The sequence below is a fragment of the Monopterus albus genome, unplaced genomic scaffold (assembly GCF_001952655.1).
Source record: "Monopterus albus unplaced genomic scaffold, M_albus_1.0 scaffold124.1, whole genome shotgun sequence".
Lineage (NCBI taxonomy): Eukaryota > Metazoa > Chordata > Actinopteri > Synbranchiformes > Synbranchidae > Monopterus > Monopterus albus.
In genome coordinates this window covers 567,283-588,838 of record NW_018128004.1, presented here as the reverse complement: position 1 = coordinate 588,838, position 21,556 = coordinate 567,283, and the positions used below count along the sequence as shown (strand labels likewise).

General features: G+C 41.0%; 1 protein-coding gene across 2 annotated transcripts in view; it reads right to left on the bottom strand.

The window, feature by feature from the left end:
* spns2 (SPNS lysolipid transporter 2, sphingosine-1-phosphate) overlaps window positions 1-21,556 on the bottom strand; it is a 68,774-nt gene that overhangs the window by 29,935 nt on the left and 17,283 nt on the right. For both annotated transcript variants that reach the window (XM_020612375.1, XM_020612374.1), the window contains exons 2-3: window positions 17,599-17,664; window positions 1,467-1,603 (exon numbers count right to left, since the gene is read on the bottom strand). In XM_020612375.1, the coding sequence (XP_020468031.1) occupies window positions 1,467-1,603; window positions 17,599-17,664 (203 nt within the window). The remainder of the gene's footprint in view (window positions 1-1,466; window positions 1,604-17,598; window positions 17,665-21,556) is intronic.

Genomic DNA, 21,556 nt, shown 5'->3' with positions numbered 1-21,556 from the left:
TTCCCAGCGGGTCGGCCGGGGCACTGACGCTGCCCCAGAGTCCACCCCTTGGCATGGTTACCTAAACGTCCCCACTGAGACCGAGAAACCCAGGTGCATCAACGACACCGTCCCTGCCACGGTACTGGGTCTGCAGTGTGCCGACGAGTAGATGCCAACAAAGGCGGTTGCTTCTGGTCCCATGGGGCTTGGCTGGACCTCCAAAGCCCTCTCCATTCCCCTGCTCCCAGCTCCAGAGGGGTTCACCAACAAGAACAGCATTCCCCTTCTCCCAGCCACGGAGGGGTTCGCCAATGGTGACAGCGTCCTCCTTCCTCCTGTCCCTGAGCGGGTCGGCCGACGGCGCCTCCATTCCTGTGGGTCGGTACCGATGCCCCTCTCCCGCTGCCTGGCCCCACAGCTGCCCTCCCGAGTGGCCTCTCCGGCCTCCTGCCTGGCCTCGCGGCCGCCCTCCTGAGCAGCCTCTTACTTTGGACTGCCTACTGTGTATGAATTATAAGATTTCCCTTTTTGACAACGAACTTTGGATTCCTTGGATGTATGTGTTCGCTGGCTCTGACCCTGGACTGTATAAATCGACCTGTAAGTGCGTTTTGTGTTCCCACTGTGTCTTGTATCGTTTTTTGTTCAGTGTCTTGTGCTCTTATTAAAGAGACGGTTTTGTTTTATGTATCCTCGTCTGGCAATTTAATTGAGTTCACCACGACATTATCGACAGCTTCGCGCTCCGACCCTAACAGCTCTGGGCTGAAGCACTTCAGCAGTGAACAGGCTTACTCACTGCTGGACTCATGACGCTGCTCTAGACACACCGTGTGCTGCATAAATTGAAATATCATAGCTTTTAATGCCCCATAGCCCAGTGACTTCAAATAGTCAGTTGGTTTGATTTTTATTATGACTGTCCACCAAGACCACATAGCAAGGTCTGTCTACACCCCCCCACATGCACAGCACAGAACCTTTTACAGTAATGTGATGGCTACTTTCAGCATGATAACCCCCCCACACACACACACACACATACACACACCCCACACACATGCATCATTAACCCCAAGAATAATGTTATTGTTTAATGTGTCCAACACCACCCACCGCACAGAAGCTTTTAGAGATATCAGATCTGAATCCACTTGTCAAGATAGAGTGAAACATCTTCTAAAGCACTGTAATTGAGACAACTCTAAGACATGGGCCTTCATTAGTGGAGTGGTTGGTAAAGAGAGAGGGAGGGAGAAAGGGAGACATAAAGAATGTCTACAAAGGCTAAGTGGGTGTCTGACTTAAAGAGCGTGTCATTTCATTATGCTAGCTTTAAACATCAAGCATATCCAGATCATGATGGAATAATTAGCTCTTCCCCATAGACTCTATCACAGGAACAGCACACTAATAGAATAATATTGGAGTGTTTGTGTTGCAACTGCTCTACAGTGTCTGTCACAATGTATTCCATGCTGTACCTCTTTACTGATGAAGGAGCTTGACAGAGTAACAATAGACCAGAAGAAAATGCCACAGCTCAGGATGACCTTTCTGTTGAAGCGGTCACCAAGGTAACCGAAGATGGGAGCTGCCACCATGAAGCTGCAGATGAAGACTGTGGGGGGAAAAGAGAAAAGAGAAAATGTTACTTTGGATATGGTGACAGAAAATGACACATGTTCATAAATTTAAATATTTACATTCTCATCTGTTATTCTATTGGACTTTGCAGTAAAGACTCTCTGGACTAAGTCAAGACCTGTCCAGGTCAGCTGTGTGATACCAGTTAGGCAGAGACACAGTGAAGGGCTTCATTCAACTCCAACTAATTAGGTTTCAAGAAACCTGGCAAATGAATAGCACTGTAGTTACAAAGAATACAGGACTGGGAACTGTATGATGTGGCTTGTACAGGATTCAGTTCAGCTGTACAAATGTGGTGTCCTACAGTAAAGGAGGAGGCAGGAAGTACAGTTTGGAGTATTCCCAAATAGGGTAGTGCTTACAGGAGACAGAGGGAGAAAAAAGAGGGCAAGACAGAAATAGGATTATACTGTGTCACCTAACATAAAATAAAAAAAAAACATGCCAGGCTGCTGGAATTAAGATTCACTTGAGAATATGCAAGACAATTAATAGCAGTACACACACCAGCACTGCTTCTTTCCCACTCTATTCCAGGCCATACGTTGTTCCATCTTTACTTCTTACAACCGAGCTTACAGGCCTTTTAGTCACTATTTATCAGTAGTACCACCCCAAACAGACCTGAATTTTTAATGCTCTCAAGCTAAGTTTTGTGTTTTTGCAGAGAGGAAAGGGCAGAGATGTTACTTTTGGCAGCGATGAGGGGATGAGGGGAGGCAGGCTGGAGCATTTTGACAAATCACCAGCATAAACATACAGCGGAGAAAGGGAGGATGAGAGATGAGAGAGAAAAGAGAGGTGGGCATGTTACATAAGATAGAAACATCACAGTCCTACAGCTGTTGAGGCCAACCAACAGGATAAGGGACAGTAATTAGATTATAGTATAACTGTAGTTCTGAACATGTGATATTATGGCATGACAAAAAAAAAAAACAAAGAAGTCCCTTCGTAACCCTATTTTAGGAGAACAGTGACCTAGAAACAGTTTCATAAATGTATGTAACGTTTTTGCAGGCATTTAAATAAAATAACTCTGTTATGCACTGTGCCACATTAAACGGTAACCGTGACCTGACCACTTGTACTAGCTATAAATGTATTTAGGAATATAACTGACTACTGCTGTACTACAAAAGCAGTGGTAACATGTGCATTAGGTAAAAAATGGCATATGGTTCTGAGATAATTTCAAATGAGCAATTTTGTGAGTAACCATTTTTCATAATGTAAACAACAAATATTGTGCACTAATCTCATTCCATGAGGAAATCTAATCATCATAGTGCCAGTGATTCCCACACTTTATTTTTCTATACATTCTAATAGACAGTGTCACCATAACTGGCTTGCTTTCTAACCTGACAAACTAAAATAAGTTTTTATGACACCACAAAAAAACATTTGTATGGATGAACCCTGCACAGTTATTGTCAATAGCAGACAACATTTCTTTAGTAAAGATTCACCTCTGTGTTCTGTTATGTCTTAATAGTACAGTGAATTTTAAAAGATGGAAGCTTTGTTTAACTAATACTTTTAGACATTCAGATATCTTCTGCCATGACCTCACAGACATTTTGAGAGAAAAAAATCATAAAGTGAAATATAATCAAAAAACTAATTAAAATCTAATTTGTTCAATTATTAATGGATGAATCAAATATTTTCACAGGTACCAGGATTATTTTATCTGTTTGTTACAGATAATGAATGTCTCTAACCTCATCCCTATCTTTCCCCCTTCACCTCTTTCTCCCTCTTACAGCCTGTGCTTCCCTCCCTGTATTTATATGGCTAAGTGCTAAGGTCTTAATGCTAAATGACTGATGACTGCTCTGTACAGGTCTGGCTCTCTAAAGAGTTTTACCAGCTCACCCTGCAGCCACAGTGCTGCTGGAGAAATCCATGCACACACAACATGCACAGAGCAGGGTGATGTGTAGTACATACTGAAGGTAAGATAAGGGAGGATAAGGGAGAGGTCTACAATCACCCACCAACAGCTGCTCCACGTACTGTACTGTAGGTTTTAAAAGCCGGGGGCCGTCATTGCTCTTACTGTTTCGCAGTTGGTCAAAATTACTTTCCCACATCATTAACATGCTTGTTTAAAGTCATTAGCAGGTCCACACATCACCATCTCTGTGTATCTTATTTCATGCAGTTTTGTGATTTGCAGTGTCATATTTAAGGCTCATTATCACCTCTTAGCAGTATCAGCACATGGGAATAAAGTCAGCTCCTGACATGGTTCACATTTATTTTTTGCTAACCTTGCTGCTTTCTGAGCAAAAGGAAAGGGACCTTTTGTACTGTGTATATTTGTTTTTACTTGTTTGGTGTGAGTTAGTTCTGATTTAAGCAAAGAAAAAGACATGTACTGAGGAGAAAGATAACACCATCTCGTCAAAACATGGCAAAAATAAAACAGGGCAAATGTCTATAATACTATGTTTACTAAAAACATTTACAAGTGTATATGAACTCTACTATCAGAAAAGCATTTTCTCATGGATCTATTTGCGTTCTGTAAATAATAATGTGATGAATTAGTGTCACACATCAATTACAAATAAATACTTCCTTTACTTGACAATAGGCATATGGGAATGTCGGGTTGTTTATTTTAAACACAGGTACACCCACACCGCAGGATCAGGGCGTGTTAGTTTCGCTATTGCTGCTTTTTCTCTCTTAAAATACTTAAAATACTTTCTGACAACCTCTAAGGGTATGGATCTAGAGAGGTTCTTAGTTATCTTTTACCTGATTTATGGGTCTAAAACCTACAAAATAATACAGTGTAATACAGATTCACAAAAGAGACACCTGATTCTCTTCATTTGACAAAAATAAACTGGAATCTTTCAGGGTGCCCTTTTGATATAATTTAATACAATCTACTGCACATATTAGCACATTGCGCATATAAAGTATGACATGGGAGTAAACTACATTTTAATAAAACACGTGCTGTTTCTGAGACTGAATGCACACATATTTAACCATTATGGAAGCTCTTCTGCTCCCAGGAAATGGCCTGTCACTATAAACACTGTCTGTTAAACAATCCCACGGTTATTCTGTCAGTCCTGACTGAGGACTGCAAATCTACAACGGTCCAAATAAAGACATATGTCATACTTAGAAACAATGGTTTCCTCCTCTTAGTGTAACTTTGGAATATCCGGTATGCTTTAACTGCGTGCATCACATGTTATTTATGAGGTTACAGTCAAAAGATAAATGATTTGTTAACCGAGGAACACTGAATGGTCTGTACACTTCACACTGGCCAATGTTTGGCCTGATGATTGAGAATGGACAGGAAAGTAACTGTAGGAAGGACAAACAAACCACAACTAACAATATCTTCACGGATTCCAGGTCCCACCCAAAACTCTCAGAGAAGGCAATCATGATGGCTGAGTCTTAATAAGTGAAGCTCAATTATTCATAACACAATCTGCAGAGGTGTGTTTAATTTTGTGGTCTGTAGAACAGGTATCTGGAAAGGTTTGACTGATTAGGAGATGACTGTATGTGCTTAAGAGGGGTCTTAATAACACATTAATAAGAGCTTGAATATGAATCATCCATAAAATGTTTCCTGCCCTCATAAGTCACATTCCGGAGTTGACTACTATTGTCTTTGTTTACTTTTGTTTATGTAGTGAACCACCACAGGGCCATGTTTGTGTGATCTCGACAGCATCATGGGACACAAGCCCTGGCACACCACCAAAGATGTTCAATAAATAAAACGTATATCTAACAAATTTGCACCAAGAAACACGTGACAGCAAGAAGCTGCTGTCTGCAGCATACCACAGGTGCACTCTGTGGATCTGCATGCCAAATGGGAGGAAGCATTTTTATGACCTCATTTAGAAGACAGTGGTCTGAGTGCTTTTTCAGACAGCGACAGTGGAGTATAGAAATAAGTGGAGTACAGAAAAAACATTAGCTTTGTATTGGTGCTTCCATTTACATCTTGCTTGAGATTTGTTAATGCCTACAGAGAGCAGAATACAATAAATGTACTGAAAGTCCAAGTTGTTAGTGCTGCATGTTTACAGTATTGCTGTTGGTATGCAATTATAATTGCTATCAGTGACAATGATGTCATTACATAACCATCTATGTCTGAAGAAAGTGACTTCAGCAACAGTTTTTGTAGCACAGTAGCTTGCCATCCTTTATCAGTGTGATGCGATGCAATGCAATAGCACTTCATTATCAGAGCAAATCTGATCATTAGGCTTTTGTAACACATAACCCTCTATCTTAACAAATAGATTCCTTTCTTTTAAAAACTGTGTTGATCTCCTCTTAGGCTGTGAATATCTAGTTCTCCACCAGTAGTAAAGAAACAATTGTGTAGTTTAATTGATGGCAAAGACACATTAAATCATTGTATATTCCCATAACAACACTACACATAGCCATGCAGTAAATTTAGAGATGATTCAATGAAACCTTATGTCAACTTCAGATTACACGATTTGAGCCCGATAACAGCTCGATGCGACAGTTGTATGGCGTCAAAACCGATAAACAGCGTCGGACATGACAATTGATCATTTTATCTTATATAGTGTGTAGGAAATCAATAAATTAATCAAATTTTATCTGTATATTGCCAAATCACAATAAAGGTCATCTCAGGACACGTTACAAAGTAAGGTCTAGACCTCACTATTGTCACTATTAAACTCAGAGCATCATGGGGCCCCCCAGCAGCCTAGGCCTATAGCAGCATAACTAAGGGAAGGCTCAGGGTCACCTGATCCAGCCCTAACTATAAGCTTTATCAAAAAGGAACGTCTTAAGTCTAATCTTAAAGGTAGAGAGGGTGTCCGCCTCCCGAACTGAGACTGGGAGTTGGTTCCATAGGAGAGAAGCTTGATAGCTAAAGGCTCTGCCTCCCATTCTGCTTCTGTGGACTCTAGGAACCACAAGTAAACCTGAGAGCAAAGTGCTTTGTTGTGATGAAGCTCTATGAGGTCTTTAAGATACGATGGAGCCTTGTCATTAAGGGCTTTGTATGTTAGGAGAAGGATTTTAAATTCTATTCTGAATTTTACAGGGAGCCAGTGGAGAGAAACTAATATGAGAGAGATATGATCTCTCTTGCTAGTTCCTGTCAGTACTCTGGCTGCAGCATTTTGGATTAACGGGAGGCTTTTTAGGGAATTATTGGGACATCCTGATAGTAAAGAGTTACAGTAGTCCAGCCTGGAAGTAACAAATGCATAGACCAGTTTTTCAGCATCACTTTGAGACAGGATGCTCCTAATTTTTGCAATATTGCGCAGGTGAAAGAAGGCAGATCTAGAGACTTGGTTTATGTGTGATTTAAAGAACATATTCTGATCAAAGATGACTCCAAGGTTCCTCACAGTAGTACTGGAGGCAAGAGCTACAGTGCCTTGCGAAAGTATTCGGCCCCCTTGAACTTTGCGACCTTTTGCCACATTTCAGGCTTCAAACATAAAGATATAAAACTGTAATTTGTTGTGAAGAATCAACAACAAGTGGGACACAATCATGAAGTGGAACGAAATTTATTGGATATGTCAAACTTTTTTAACAAATAAAAAACTGAAAAATTGGGCGTGCAAAATTATTCAGCCCCCTTAAGTTAATACTTTGTAGCGCCACCTTTTGCTGCGATTACAGCTGTAAGTCACTTGGGGTATGTCTCTATCAGTTTTGCACATCGAGAGACGGAAATTTTTGCCCATTCCTCCTTGCAAAACAGCTCGAGCTCAGTGAGGTTGGATAGAGAGCGTTTGTGAACAGCAGTTTTCAGTTCTTTCCACAGATTCTCAATTGGATTCAGGTCTGGACTTTGACTTGGCCATTCTAACACCTGGATATGTTTATTTGTGAACCATTCCATTGTAGATTTTGCTTTATGTTTTGGATCATTGTCTTGTTGGAAGACAAATCTCCGTCCCAGTCTCAGGTCTGTTGCAGACTCCATCAGGTTTCCTTCCAAAATGGTCCTGTATTTGGCTCCATCCATCTTCCCATCAATTTTAACCATCTTCCCTGCCCCTGCTGAAGAAAAGCAGGCCCAAACCATGATGCTGCCACCACCATGTTTGACAATGGGGATGGTGTGTTCAGGGTGATGAGCTGTGTTGCTTTTACGCCAAACATAACGTTTTGCATTGTTGCCAAAAAGTTCGATTTTGGTTTCATCTGACCAGAGCACCTTCTTCCACATGTTTGGTGCGTCTCCCAGGTGGCTTGTGGCAAACTTTAAACAACACTTTTTATGGATATCTTTAAGAAATGGCTTTCTTCTTGCCACTCTTCCATAAAGGCCAGATTTGTGCAGTATACGACTGATGTCAGCCTGGCTACAGTGCTGAAAAGAAACCTGTCATTATTTTCCTTTATCAGTGATGAATAAAATGCGATTCTGGTACTACGAAGGGAAATGACAACAGATGCTGCATTGTCTATAAAGGAGAGACAACACAGGCTGCTGCCCTATTTGCACAATCCACAGACGGGTCCACAGGTCCACACAAGCAGCCAGTATCTAACACTCTTTTCCAGATCCTTGGCACCTCCATGTCATGAACGATGGCAGGCTGTGATCTGTCAGGTACCAACACATGGTCTGTCATGTCTCTTGTTCAAAAATGTATGACTCTATAATCATATAATCTGATATAATGTCTGATTCTGATTCTGTCACATCAGACAAAAACTAGTCTGAACCAGGCATCAGTGACATGTTTGACCCATTAAGGTCATTTATTAGTGTAGTGTTGCCTCCTCTAACTGCAGAGACTCCTTTGAGGTCAGTCTAGTGGAAGTGGATTTGTATTTTGAAACCTTATAGAGTAAATGAATTAATCATTATTCCTTTATATTTTTCATTGTCTCTTTGTAGTGAGGGCTTAAAGCAAGAAGTCTCCCGAACTCTGTGCACTTCTCACAGAACAGTTAACATCACTCCAGTGAATGAATACACTCAAAATGTTCCCACAAAGAATACAATGAATTCAAGTTTCAGTCTTTCAGGTAGGAGTGCCAAACCTGTTCTGATGTTCTTCAAATTCCAAATAAGATGCTGTGCATATTTCTCACAGTCACTCAGTGAGCAATTTGCATAGATTCCCATAGATACCAGAGTAATGGCTGTGTGTGATGTCTAAAAGCAGACACAGTAAAAGGTATACAGGAGACACGGAGGTCAGGTATGTAGGTGTTACATTACTGTGTGATGATAGACACAAGTAAATCAACCCTGTCTCCTAGAAATTATATTCTGCCCCACATGGTTAGTCAATGAAACACTTCAAAATAAAAGTCCAAAACAGGAAATAGCAGGGGCTCATTACAGTCAGCAAGGACATATAATATAACACATGCCTGAAATACATGCACTAGCTTATTGATATTTAAATCTGTCCTACTGTACAGTAAATCAATTCTGGACCTTTAGCTAATAAAGGATTTTCATATAATAAGGTATTAAGTCCATTGTCATAAACGTAGGGTAAATGCCAGTGAGTCCTGACTTAACCATATATCTTCCTTTATTATCATCACCATTATCATTTATTGTCTTTCATCATCAGTAGCACTGTGCAGTGTGCAACCTTTAACACTTCATACAGTATGTTTCATGCTGAACTGGTCCTTTATTTTTGGAGAATTATACTTGTTTTGGTTACACTGGTTTCATTATGCCTCTTCTGAAGAGTTCAGTTGTCTCATGTTGGAAATTTCAATATATATTTTTTTGTCACCACATATTCTGTGTATAAGAAATTTTACTGTGAAAATAACTTCTAAATGCAAGTATTCAAAGCTAGTGACACACTGAAAAAAAGATTTGTTGGATTTACTTCATTTTAATGTGTACATCAGTCCCACACAATGATAATGTGTAAAACCAACATAATTTTCTTTATGGGTTAACTTGTTTGAATTATGTTAACAGAGGAAATATGAATGAATTGCGTTGCATATACTAGCATAATTTGTGTAAATCCAAAGACCCTGTGAGTCCTTTTTTTCAGTAACGAGTTACCATAAACATTAGTGTACATAATGATGCAGTTTAATCTCTCTGAAGCTTTTCATTGGTTGGAATCATAGAAAGTATAATGTGACTCAACTCAGAAATGGAATACACTTAACCAAGGTGCACCTCTAAAGGAAGATCCCTCTTAAGCACATACAGTCATCTCCTAAACATGGCACACAGATGGAGACTAGGAACACCGGACATCCAGCCCTCACTCTGAATGGCCAGCAGAACAATACTCTTGAGATGACTCACTGTCGATGATTCAACACCATTGTGAATAGAGCATCAGGAGGAGATGCAGACGCACGTATGTTGAGTGTGTGCATGCGTGTGTGTGCGATTGATATTCACAGAGCCTGTAGAGATACATTTCCCTATGAAACACTAGTTTCCCCTGAAGTGAACACCTGTGAGGCTCTGCATCTGGCTGTGGGATGCCAAATGTTCATCAGCCCATTTGATCCTTAAAAAAAGATCACATTTCTCTTGAAGGTGATTAGCAGTAATTTAGATTGAGAACATGGAAATGAAGGTGCTCAGAGGCACAAAAACACAGTGCAGCTTAATCCCTAACCAATGCATTTGTACACAGGAGGTGCTTCTTTCAAATGCTCCCTATTAGCTCGTACCTCTGAGATTAGTCTTTTGAAGTAAATGTGGTTTATCTCAGGCATTTCTGCATTGAAATAAAATCTTGTTTTTAAAATTTGATATAAAAACAAGTGGCACAGAACTACTTTGTGCTGCAGACACAAAATACATAAAAATGGACTTGTTTGATTGTTTGTGTTAAAAATAAAAGTGAAAATGAAAGTGTCCAACATACCTACATGGCAACACTCAACTTTTAGGCCTCTGACCTAAAAGACCATGTAGATTGTTTATCCCTACCCACAAATACAATCAAATTTTCAACATAATATTAAAATAATAAAAACAATTAAGGTTGTGGAACAGTCATTGTTTGGTTAGGTTTAGGCACAAACAACTTTATTATGCTCTCTACCTAATGAAAGTCAGATCTCTGACAATTCCTCTTTTTTTTTTTGCAAACTGGGAATTTCCCACAGTAGCTAAAGGCACTGTCATTCCTGTAGCTATGGAATCTGACAGTCAGGACAGACAGTTGAAATGAGGGCCAGCAGTTTGAGGAATCTGAATGTCCATCAGCTGCCAGAGACAGAATTAGAGGACTAGGAGATACAGGTTTGTACATGTCTGCAGGGCTAGGTGTTGTCATTCCAGGACATTCAGAGCATTGGCGAATATCACTTTGACCTGTTCACTGCGGACAAGGTGTGTGTCTAGGTGTCAGTGCTCATCAACAAGCAAAAACATCCCTTCGATAAATACAACGTTCCTCTTTGGTGTCTCTCGACTCTCCTGCACCTCTTTAAACTCTGCCCTTTCTGTCATTACAAGGTATCTGCTTACAGCAGCTGGAGCCATTTGTAAGAAAAGTAAACTATGGATGTGTAATGTATTATGTTTAGTCTGTAAAGATTTAAATATAATGTGTGAACCACATTTATCATTACCCTTAAGGTTACCAGTTCAAACATTGTGTAGATGGCACTGGTAATGCTGGGGAAATACAACATACCACTGCATCCCACTGTCAAAGATGTCATCACACACAGAATATGTAGGGTGCACCCACCACTTGTGACACTTCTCAGAAAAGGTACGCATTATAGGCTATTACATACATACTCTGCACCAAACTGCAAAGTTACGGACACATCACCAGAGACATCACATTCATGAACCTGTCTCCAGTGCTGGATTGCCATGTCTGTGTGACACAGCTCCCATTAAATCTGTAGCAAAACGTGATTCTGTGTTACCTGTTTTTAAACAAGATGAATCTTTCATAATCATTGTTGATCTCTTGTTTCTTCAGAGTGTGCTGTGTGCTTCAGAGAACCACGGGTGTCCTGATTTAAGATGATCATATATGTTTATGTACACACCAGAAAGTACCTGGATCTTTCCACTGGAACATGCTTTATGGATTAAAATTTGTAATTACACATAGTTACAGGTGATATTGTGCACATGGTAAATGGTCTTATACTTCTCTAGCACTTTTCTATGCATTGCAGCACACTCAAAGCACTTTCACACTATTTAGCCATTCACACTCACACATTTATGCACTGAGCCACTGGGGGTTCAGTGTCTTGCCCAAGGGCTCTTCAACATGCGGACTGGACAAGCTGGGAAACAAACTGCTAATCTTCTGGTTAGGTCGATGACCTGCTCTACCTCCTAAGCCACAGCCACCCCCAATCTCTTTTTTCTCTGCGAGACGACTGAGGATTTCATTTACTGTAGGAATACTGATGCTAAAGTATGGAATTTCATTTAAAAATTAATCAGTATGATCCACAGTGTAAAATTATAGTAATAAATGGGCTAGGTAATAAATGATATGGTAGGTTTACAACTGATCTGTGGCTGTGGAGATTTATGAGCAAGTATAAGTATATGTATAACAGAATGCATCCTGGACGTTTGCACTGTCTCTGGTGTATTATGTTTAGCACAACACTAAATCTAATGCTGTTTACTGGAGTTCTGGGCCTCATAAAAAGTCAGTGTGTATCTGTATGGAGCAAAGTAATTTGCTCTAGGATTTGCCTGCTTGCTATGATGTTCAGATGAAATAGGAATGAAAAAAATCAATATTCTTTACTATAAGGGTTTGAAAAAAATGTTAAATATTTTATTATTTTACTGCTGTCTGACAATAATCTGCTAGATCAGAAGAAATACATGACAACACAGAGTGGAATAAGGAAACTAAGAACAGTATCTTTCTTTTAGTCAGCCCCAAACAATCAATGGTGCCCAGTGCCCTGTTATTTCTACCAGGTGTGTGGTACTGATGGGAGTAGCAGCTTTTCTTCTGATTCTAATGATTACTCGATTGCCTGTACAGGGTGTGAAAGGACTTTTTTTTTAGTAGGATATTGGAGCTGACCAACATGTCTTAATGAAACTCATACATTCTCTTACATGACATTTCTGCTTCCTGGAATCATGTCGTTCTCCAAACATTTCTGCATTGCTCACATTTCTGATCACTACTAATTCTTCTAGAAAATCCCCTGTTTCACCAGTATTGGATTAGGCATTGGCTGCAGCTTGCTAAAAGCCACATGCAGCCTAGAATACACCTGTGCAGCACTCTGATCTCACCTGTTTCTGTCAAAATCAGCAGCTAATTCCAGGAGAAGCTGCCAACCAGTACTAACTAATGTCAACTTAAGTGTCTTTTATTCAATCTTTCAACTTTTCTGAAAGCTGACAGATGATCTCGTTGCTACTTGCACAATGTGAGAGCTACAGCTGGGGAGAATTACACGCTGCTGCAAACATGAGGTTGTCTGGTGGGAGTGCCCTGGAACATCATCCTTTGCATATTTACAGCACATATTTTAAACACGTGGTAAGAATAAAGTAATGTGCTTGATTTTTTTTTTTAAAACAAGAACCAGTAGTGAGATGTGCAAAACATATAGCTATTTTTCCCAGGGATATTTTCTTATGGCTGGTAATATGGCACTGAGCTGAGATCCAGCAGAGCACTGCAGTGCAAGGCAAGGGGCTTCTCTCTGTTCTCCTTTTCCTGCAGTAACTACAGGAGCAGCCAACATAATGACAAAGTCCAAGTGAAATGACAGAGGACCCTACTTGTTTATGCATGCATTCTTTTATGTTACCCTTGTTGTTGGGACTAATGGGACATGAGAGCTGGGGTTGACACACACATAGGGTACATACACATTTCACCTATAGGTAGTAATGTATACATTACTCACACATAGGCAGACTCTGTTAATGATGAATAAAAACAGCCCAAATGAGCACACAGCAGCCCAATCTTTGACCTTGAATTGCTGGGGTATGTATGAATCAAGCACACGTTTGACTAGGAGGGTTGTAGGATGTGTGTGTGTGTGTGAGGACCAAAACCTGCTAACACACTCGCACTGTGGGGACTCGACTAGCTTCTGGCCCCCACAAGGAAATCACTGAATTTTAGGGTGGCAACATGGTTTAGGGTTAGCATGAGGTTAGGTTAAGTATTAGGGTTAGGGTTAGGTGTTAGGCAAGTAGTGGTTATGGTTAAGGTTAGGATGAGTCTACAGCAAATGAATATAAATCAATGTAAAGTCCCCACAAGGAATGAAAACACAGTGTGTGTGTGTGTGTTCCTAATTGATCTGTTGTTGTCACTTGGAGCAGAAATAGTTGAACAGTCTCCTATGGTGTCAACTAATCAATCGGTGTTCAGCCTCTTTTATAGAGCAGCAGGAGGAAATGTCACTGAGAATCTTGTTGCCACACATGCTTGTCTAATGCCCACGGTGAAGAAAAAAAGCCACTTTTCAAATCTGTATAACAACCCCACTTCTTTATTTGTCCAGTTTATGCGGTGCTTAAAAATAAGAGGCAACAAAATAACTGATCTTCTTGAAAAGGCAATGACAGCATACTTGTTTGATTGGCCTGACTGAACTAGCAGTCACTCATCGGCAGTGCTATTGGTTTGTCGAGAGGAAGGGGGGAAGGCAACAAGGAGTGGGGTGCCAATCATCGCCCAGCAGCTGCCCTCCTCTGAGACATGGCCTATAAAAACAGCCTGAGATGGAGACACACATACACACACATGCTGTGATGTCGATGCATCCTCAGGTCATCATTCTATTCCTGTCGCAGCAGGATGATAGCTGCTGAACACCATTGCAATGCAATTAGTTTGTTTTGAGAATCAGTACTGGAGAAGATTAAACCTTGCTGCCATGCATGACCAAAGGCAGGAAGTCACAGGTGTCTCTTTCTTCTGTCTCCATTTCCTTTCATGCCTCTGTCTCCGCTAACTCCTATAAGATGCCAGTGGGAGTGACAGCAAGGTGACAACAGCTGACAAACTGCTGATGGAGAAAGAGTGAGTTAGTGGTGTGTGTGTGTGTGTGTGTGTGTGTGTGTGTGTGTGTGTGTGTGTGTAAAAGAGAGGGATAGGACATACCAAGGGATACCAGTGATGGCAAGAGACAAAATAGGAGCAGCTGTGAGTGGCCAAAACAGCTGATCAAGCACTGATAACTCAACTTGCCACTGTGTAGATCAGAGGTCTCCAGTCAACAGTAGGAATTTGTGATGGACACTGACCACAAACCTATACATATGGCTACACCTTGGCAGGTTCCAGACAGCCACAGCTACAATACAGCATGGAATAAATCCTCAGTCACAAAAACCTAACTTCTGTTAAGTACAATGACTTCTTGTGGTTTAGACTTAAAGCATTTTTGTAGGCAGGATAAGTCTTATGTGTTAGCAGAGCTCAAATCACAGCACCTGTGGCCTCATTCCTCACAGCTCACATACTGGCTGAATGGCAGACTGACAGCATGTAAAGACTGGGGCAATGTCAGTTGGTGTGTGTGTGCTTGGTGTCATGTTTCAGACAAGGTGGCAGCCATGTACAGAGTAGGGCACAGACAGTCTGTGAGCTGTTTTGAGCACCGGCTCCTTATTAAGTGCATTGAGCCAGACTGACCCTAATAACTTAGAACTGCTTCCATGCTGAACCAGCACAGAATAATTACTATGCCAGGCAGCTTCTATCATAGCAGATAATTCAACCCATTAAGGTTTTTTTTTTTCCTTATTTGCCTCAAAGCACTTGAATACAATAACTGTAGCATATTAGCAGGAGGAGAAAGCCATCTCTCAGTTTTCTCAGTCTCGTTTAACAAAAGGGCTCAAACCTCCCCTCAACCAAAGGTAATACCATTAAGGTGAACCCATTCCCTTTGTCCATTAACCTTTTCTGCCCTCCATACCCTTAGGGCCAGTCTTGTTCACAGCTATGGATGAGTGTCACTCACTTCAGATAGCTGCTGCCCAGAGGCGAACAGTACAGAACCCTATCATTCCTAGTGAGAGCTGAGCTCAGGCTGTCCTGGTGCACTGACAGGTCTGCTGGGTGCAGGTGACACTGACTCTACATGCTGAAGGAAGGGGCTCCAGGCCTAAACAGCATGCCTTTATCCTAACCTGACTGACATCTATTAACACATCATCCTCTTAACCAGAGATCTGAGATCACAGCTCCTCGGGCAATAGTGACACACATGTACAATAGAAATGTGCAAATACCATGACAAATAACGGTAGCGGAGGCTGAGCTCACCACAGGATATTTTCCATGTGTTGTCCTTTAACACGTAACATGTTAACACTCATGTCAAAATAGCATTCATCTTACCAAGCTGTACAGGCTCATGAGTCATGAAAACATGTACACGCACACGCTGACATGCTCCCTGCCAGTACCCTGATTACATCAACCTCCTAACCTTTTTGTCACACCTAGGCTTATCATCAGCACCCACCAGCTCTCACACCTCAAGGCCGGACACCCATCATTCTTCAGGCCTGTGTGAGAAAGAAGTCATCTGGGGATCAGGGACCAAGTGGAGTCTGAATCATGACAAGCCAGGACAGGCCAGGCAAACAAAACACACAGCGCCCTGTTTTTAGCCTAGCCGGCTGGGTGCCTCTCCGGGACTGCAAGTGCAGATGGTGCAGAGGGCAAGTCAGCTACACACACTACTAACATATCGCATGCGTTTAAGTGCATGTGGATCTGTGACAGCATGGCTGTGTACATAATCCAAATAATGAGTTGATGCAAACAGAATTAAGAGTTAAACAGCCTTCGGAGTTTCCTGGTTTTTGTTAGGACTTTATAATAACCAGACATCAACTGGAAATGTCAGTGTTTCACAAATAAAAGCAGACTGAAAACTAATAATGCCCTTTTCTCACCCTCATTGTTTGCTTGGGCCAAGTTCCCAAAATGTGTTTGATGCTACACATCAGGACCATTGCCAGTTTGTAAAGTCATCATATAAAAAAAGTTGGTGTGAAATTGAGTGTTTTGAAACACTAGAACTGACTACTTAAGTTTTTTTAATTATCTCTACCAGAAAAAAACAAAATCAACAAAAAACACATAAAAATAAGAAAAATAGAATAAAGTGTTGCTGATAGAAAATATAGGTTTTTCAGACTACAGTGAAACTGGGTGGAAATTCAATTTGGAAGTGATGAAGTAGCCTATTCACTGAAAAACCAGCAGAAATTACAACACTGATGTCTTTTTCCTAGGAGATATTTTCGTCCTCCACATTCAGCTCACCCAAAAACAGTCTCAGAACACCATGTGATGAAGGAAACACAGGGCTGTATTCTTACCCTCTCAAACTCTAACCTGCCTGCTGACCCTCAATGTCACTTTGTGTGCATGTTTGTTGGTGTTTGAATGAGTTTAAGGGCACACAGAGACAAGACTGGGTCCTGTCTCCAATGAAGGGCCTTTGCAAGGTATCTCCCTAAAAAGGTAAATTCACCGAGGTCCTTAGTGGATTAGGAAACCCTGCCCAGAGCCAGCCTAGCTCCTGGCTTTGTTTTGCTTTCAAGTGACCTGCTGCTGCTACTGCTGTGAGGAAATGCTGCTCCCAAAACATTCACTTAGGTCAGCCTGTTCAGTAAATGTAAGCCTCTTAAATTTGAATATACTGTATATTTAGAAAGTTCTTTAAATTCAGAATATATACAACACCTTTAAAATATTGATGGTGCAGTGTTGAAATACTCTTCCAGTCAGAGGATACAGGAAAGGCAAATAAATGCCTTATCTTGTTGTTTTGTGATCACTATCACAATTCAACCATCAACAGCCTGCTCAGAGATTCAGGTATGTGGTGCTAGTAGAAGCATATCCTACAGTAGTTCTCATTTCCCTCATCACACAGAGAATGTGTTTAGGTGCTAAGATATAAGTTTTTCCACATGTAGTTATGAGACTAAAGGAAACTTACCTGTTTGCAACAAGCCGATTCCACTGTCTGACACAAGATAATATCGCTTGATGTCTTGAGCAACACCTGTAAACAGGAAGAGAGGGAAAACAGACATGTGGTTTTATGACTTAATAATAATCAGAATCACAGGTATCAAATACTCAGTTCTCTTTGACTTACAGTAGATTTATTCTGGCCTCATGGCAGTCTTTTACAGCTTGTGATTACTGTGGGATATGATGGATAGATAGTACTCTGGGGCAATCATTCAATTAACATCCCTGAAGAGCAGCAGGACCTCCCTGATAAGCGCTCTCTTGGCTGCCATACAGTGCTAAAATTTAGTCAGTGGCTGCAAAGATTTCACCACAGGGTGTTATACAGCATACAAACAATTTCTTGTTATGAAAACGTTCTCATAACACAGAGACACATACACACTTTCTCCACCATTAGCTTCCCATTGGCTCATGAGGGGTGGCTCAGCACAACAATAGCCTATGACTCGTATGTACAGTATTACTAGTATGCACAGCATGCACTAGAACTTTCATAAATCTTTTACCACACTGTAAACATCAGAAGACTGAGATGAAGAAGTGGATCAGAGGGTATAAAAAATCCCCTTATCGTTACCATATGATGTTTGGCATCAGTAAATAAGATGCAACAAGTCTCATCAAATTAATTCTGCACCTCTTGTGACCACCAGCATGGAAAGTTTCAAAGACTTGTTTTATTGAAAAGACGAAGGAAAAAGAAACGATACATCTCTGTTCCACAAATCCTTGCAGTCCAGATGCAGTGTGCTGTGTTTGGTAGTGCTGTCTGACTCCCTGTGAAACTGGCAGGCTGATTTCTGGGCATTGCAACATAGCTCATGAAAATGTAAAAGTGACATGAACAACATCTTAAAAAGCTGACTGCCTTTGATCTGTCTCTTCTGAGCCCAGCAGACCAGTGAAACTTAGCTTAGCCCGACATCTAGAGCAGAGCACCTGAGTTGCTATAACCTTTCATGTATAATGTCCTTGTCACCTCAAGGCTTTTGCCTTTGAAAGAGATGAAAAAAAATCTCAGCCAAGCAGGTAAATAATTGCAACTGAACATAATAGATGTGGACGAATTCAGCAAACATTGGCATTGGACTGTGACTGGGAGCAGAGACATGCATTAGGTTCCGGCCATCTGAGTCACCTGCTCACATTTTCACACTCCAGGCAGCATTCTTGTTCAAGCGCTATATCCAAAACATTGTTTTTATGTTGCTTTCATCATGACGTAATGTAGGGATGCACATATACTACTTACTGTATGTATCAGCCAGTGTCAGTGAAATACACAGTTCAGTCTCCTGCACTGTCAATAATGAGGAGAACCTGAACTCCCCAAATTAGCATTCACCACAAACACATGCTGTGCTTCAATGTGCTACATTACCTTTGCTTTCAAGTATCTTCTTCCTACAGCAGTCAGAGCATACATTGAAGCAGTTATAAAGCATTAGACTTCTAGGTATGAATGAATCAGTTTATATTTCTATGCAAGTACATTTCAGCCCTCATCCAGTCCAAGTTAGGGCCAGTAAAACAGTGACAATAGTGTTTAACAGTGGACTTTACAGTGTACTGTATAACTGCATCTGTAGTCTTAATTGGCCAGGGAGACATGCACACACACACACACTGTAGATGCTGGGAGGGAGATTCCTTGGCCAGATGGTGGAGCGTCCCTCCTGGACAGAGTCTGTGTTTGTCTGAGCCACACCCATCTACACTTACCACATAATTATCAAGAATTAATCAAGGTAGAGTAGACCAAGCGTTATTTACTATAGAGCTATAGTCGTGTTATAACAATCCAAGTAGGTCAGACCTATTAAAAACATGAAAAAATTGCATGAGAAGTTAGTATGATATAAATGATATCCTCAATTCCAGCACCTACCTGTGTAAGTGGTGGTAGTTAGATCAAAGCAACAGTGTTTATTGCACTAGATTCAAATGCGATGTGCTATGTAATGAACTACATGCTAATCTGTAAGGGATTAGAGCCAGCAGCTCAGTGTTTGTGTAGCAGTGAATCAAAACTATTATCTCTGCCCTTATTGAGGCCTTTTCCTTCAGACTTTTTTTTTTTTTTTTTTTGGCAGTCAATCTGAGATTCACATTTTTGTACTTTCAGGTAATGTAATGTCTTAGTTGTTACCATGGCAATATTGTTTGGGAGATAAAGAGACAAATGTCAAGAGGCCACAGAAGATCTCTGCTTCCCAAATCTCCAAATTGCCTTTTTCTAGTCCTCATTAAAAGTGGACCCAGTGTTTATACTTGAATATGAATATCAATATTTCTGCAGACAACAGGCTTTTCTCACAGTGCACTGTCCACACAAGTGTTTCGACTTTACCGAGGTGATTATAGGATGCTAGAAAGGCCTAATAAGACACAATATGCACAGTGAAAAGACTGATATTTTACTCTATAGCTACATATCAGATCGCCACAGCCATGGGACAGTATTGCACATATAACCCAGCAGATCCATTTAACAACCCTAATGAGTTTCTCAAGTCTCAGGCCTCCAGGGGTCTGTTTGCATTTAAGCATACTGCCAAGCAAGAACCATCACAGGAATGTGGATCTTCCTGACTGCACACATTAATAACACCAGCTACATCCATCCTCATTCAAGGTAGCAGCACTCACACAGTGACAGTATGTAAGCCAACAGCTACCTTGTAGGCCACTCCTTCCATTCTGTACTGTACACTCCCTTGGTATAGCTTCATAAAACCATGATGAACAAGTTGGTGGATAAATAATCAGTCCAGAGTTGTTGAAGTTTTTAACATTTTGCCACAACATTCTGACTTTAAATGTGCAGCTGCCCTTTAGTGCAGTTGTTAATGGGCATGTTTTGCAATGTGCAGTAAACCACATGTAGGTATAACACTTACAAGACCCCTTTCATGTATTTATTGTGATGCGGAACTCTACATACTACTGTCAAAAGACGGAGCTGGAGCCAGGGAGGAGCTGCCCCCGCTCAAAGAGTCCACCTTAATGGCCACTGTTTTCAGTGCAGATTTTTTGTATGAATGGTACTTTCAGTCTTCTCTGATTGCACTGTAAGGCTGCCAGTAGACTGTTCACTTGCTGTATAGAACAGGATTTGAAACCTCATAAAACTAAGACAAATGTTTATTTTTCCAGTGAAAACAACAATACTTAATAACTATTTCTAAAAATGCACCACACAGGTTATCTGTTGTCATTATTGATTCCTGTATTAATTCAAGTCTTCACTTAATATGATAACATAATCCAGTGAAAACATTTACATGGGGAAACATCATGGTCAGTGGTTTTAAACATATATAGCACTTTTCTATGTCTTGAAGCTCAAAGTGCTTTACACTATTTGCCATTAACCCATTCGCTCATACAGATGTCCAGTCACTCACACAGTGGTGCTATTACAGGGGATACCTTCAGGTTCAGTGTATTGCCCAAGGACCCTACGGTTGTGTTCTGCTCTGCCTCCTGAGCCACTGCTGCCCCACAGCATGCTGCCTTTCCAATGCCATGTTCTGTGCAGTGACATGTATAGCCAGCATTGCTCCTCTGGGACCACCAAACTCACACACATGGACCATAAGTAAACACACCCCAACAACACCACACCCATTACAGCCATACACAGGTAGGCACACGCAGAACTCCATCAGCTTGGGGAGAACAGACATTTTATCAAATCCCCTACAGAGGCTTGTGGATCTATGGCCTTTCTGGTTCTATTTCTGTTCAGAGACACTAGGCTAGGAGGAAGGAAAGAACAGCAGTCCAGTTTAACAGTGACAGGCGCTGGTGAGAGACAGAGAGAGATACTGTGGAAGTGAGCAGTTGTGAGGAGCAGAGAAGTACTGTATGCGGTGACTACATTCAGTCAGGGCTGAACTGAATTTGTGAAGTAT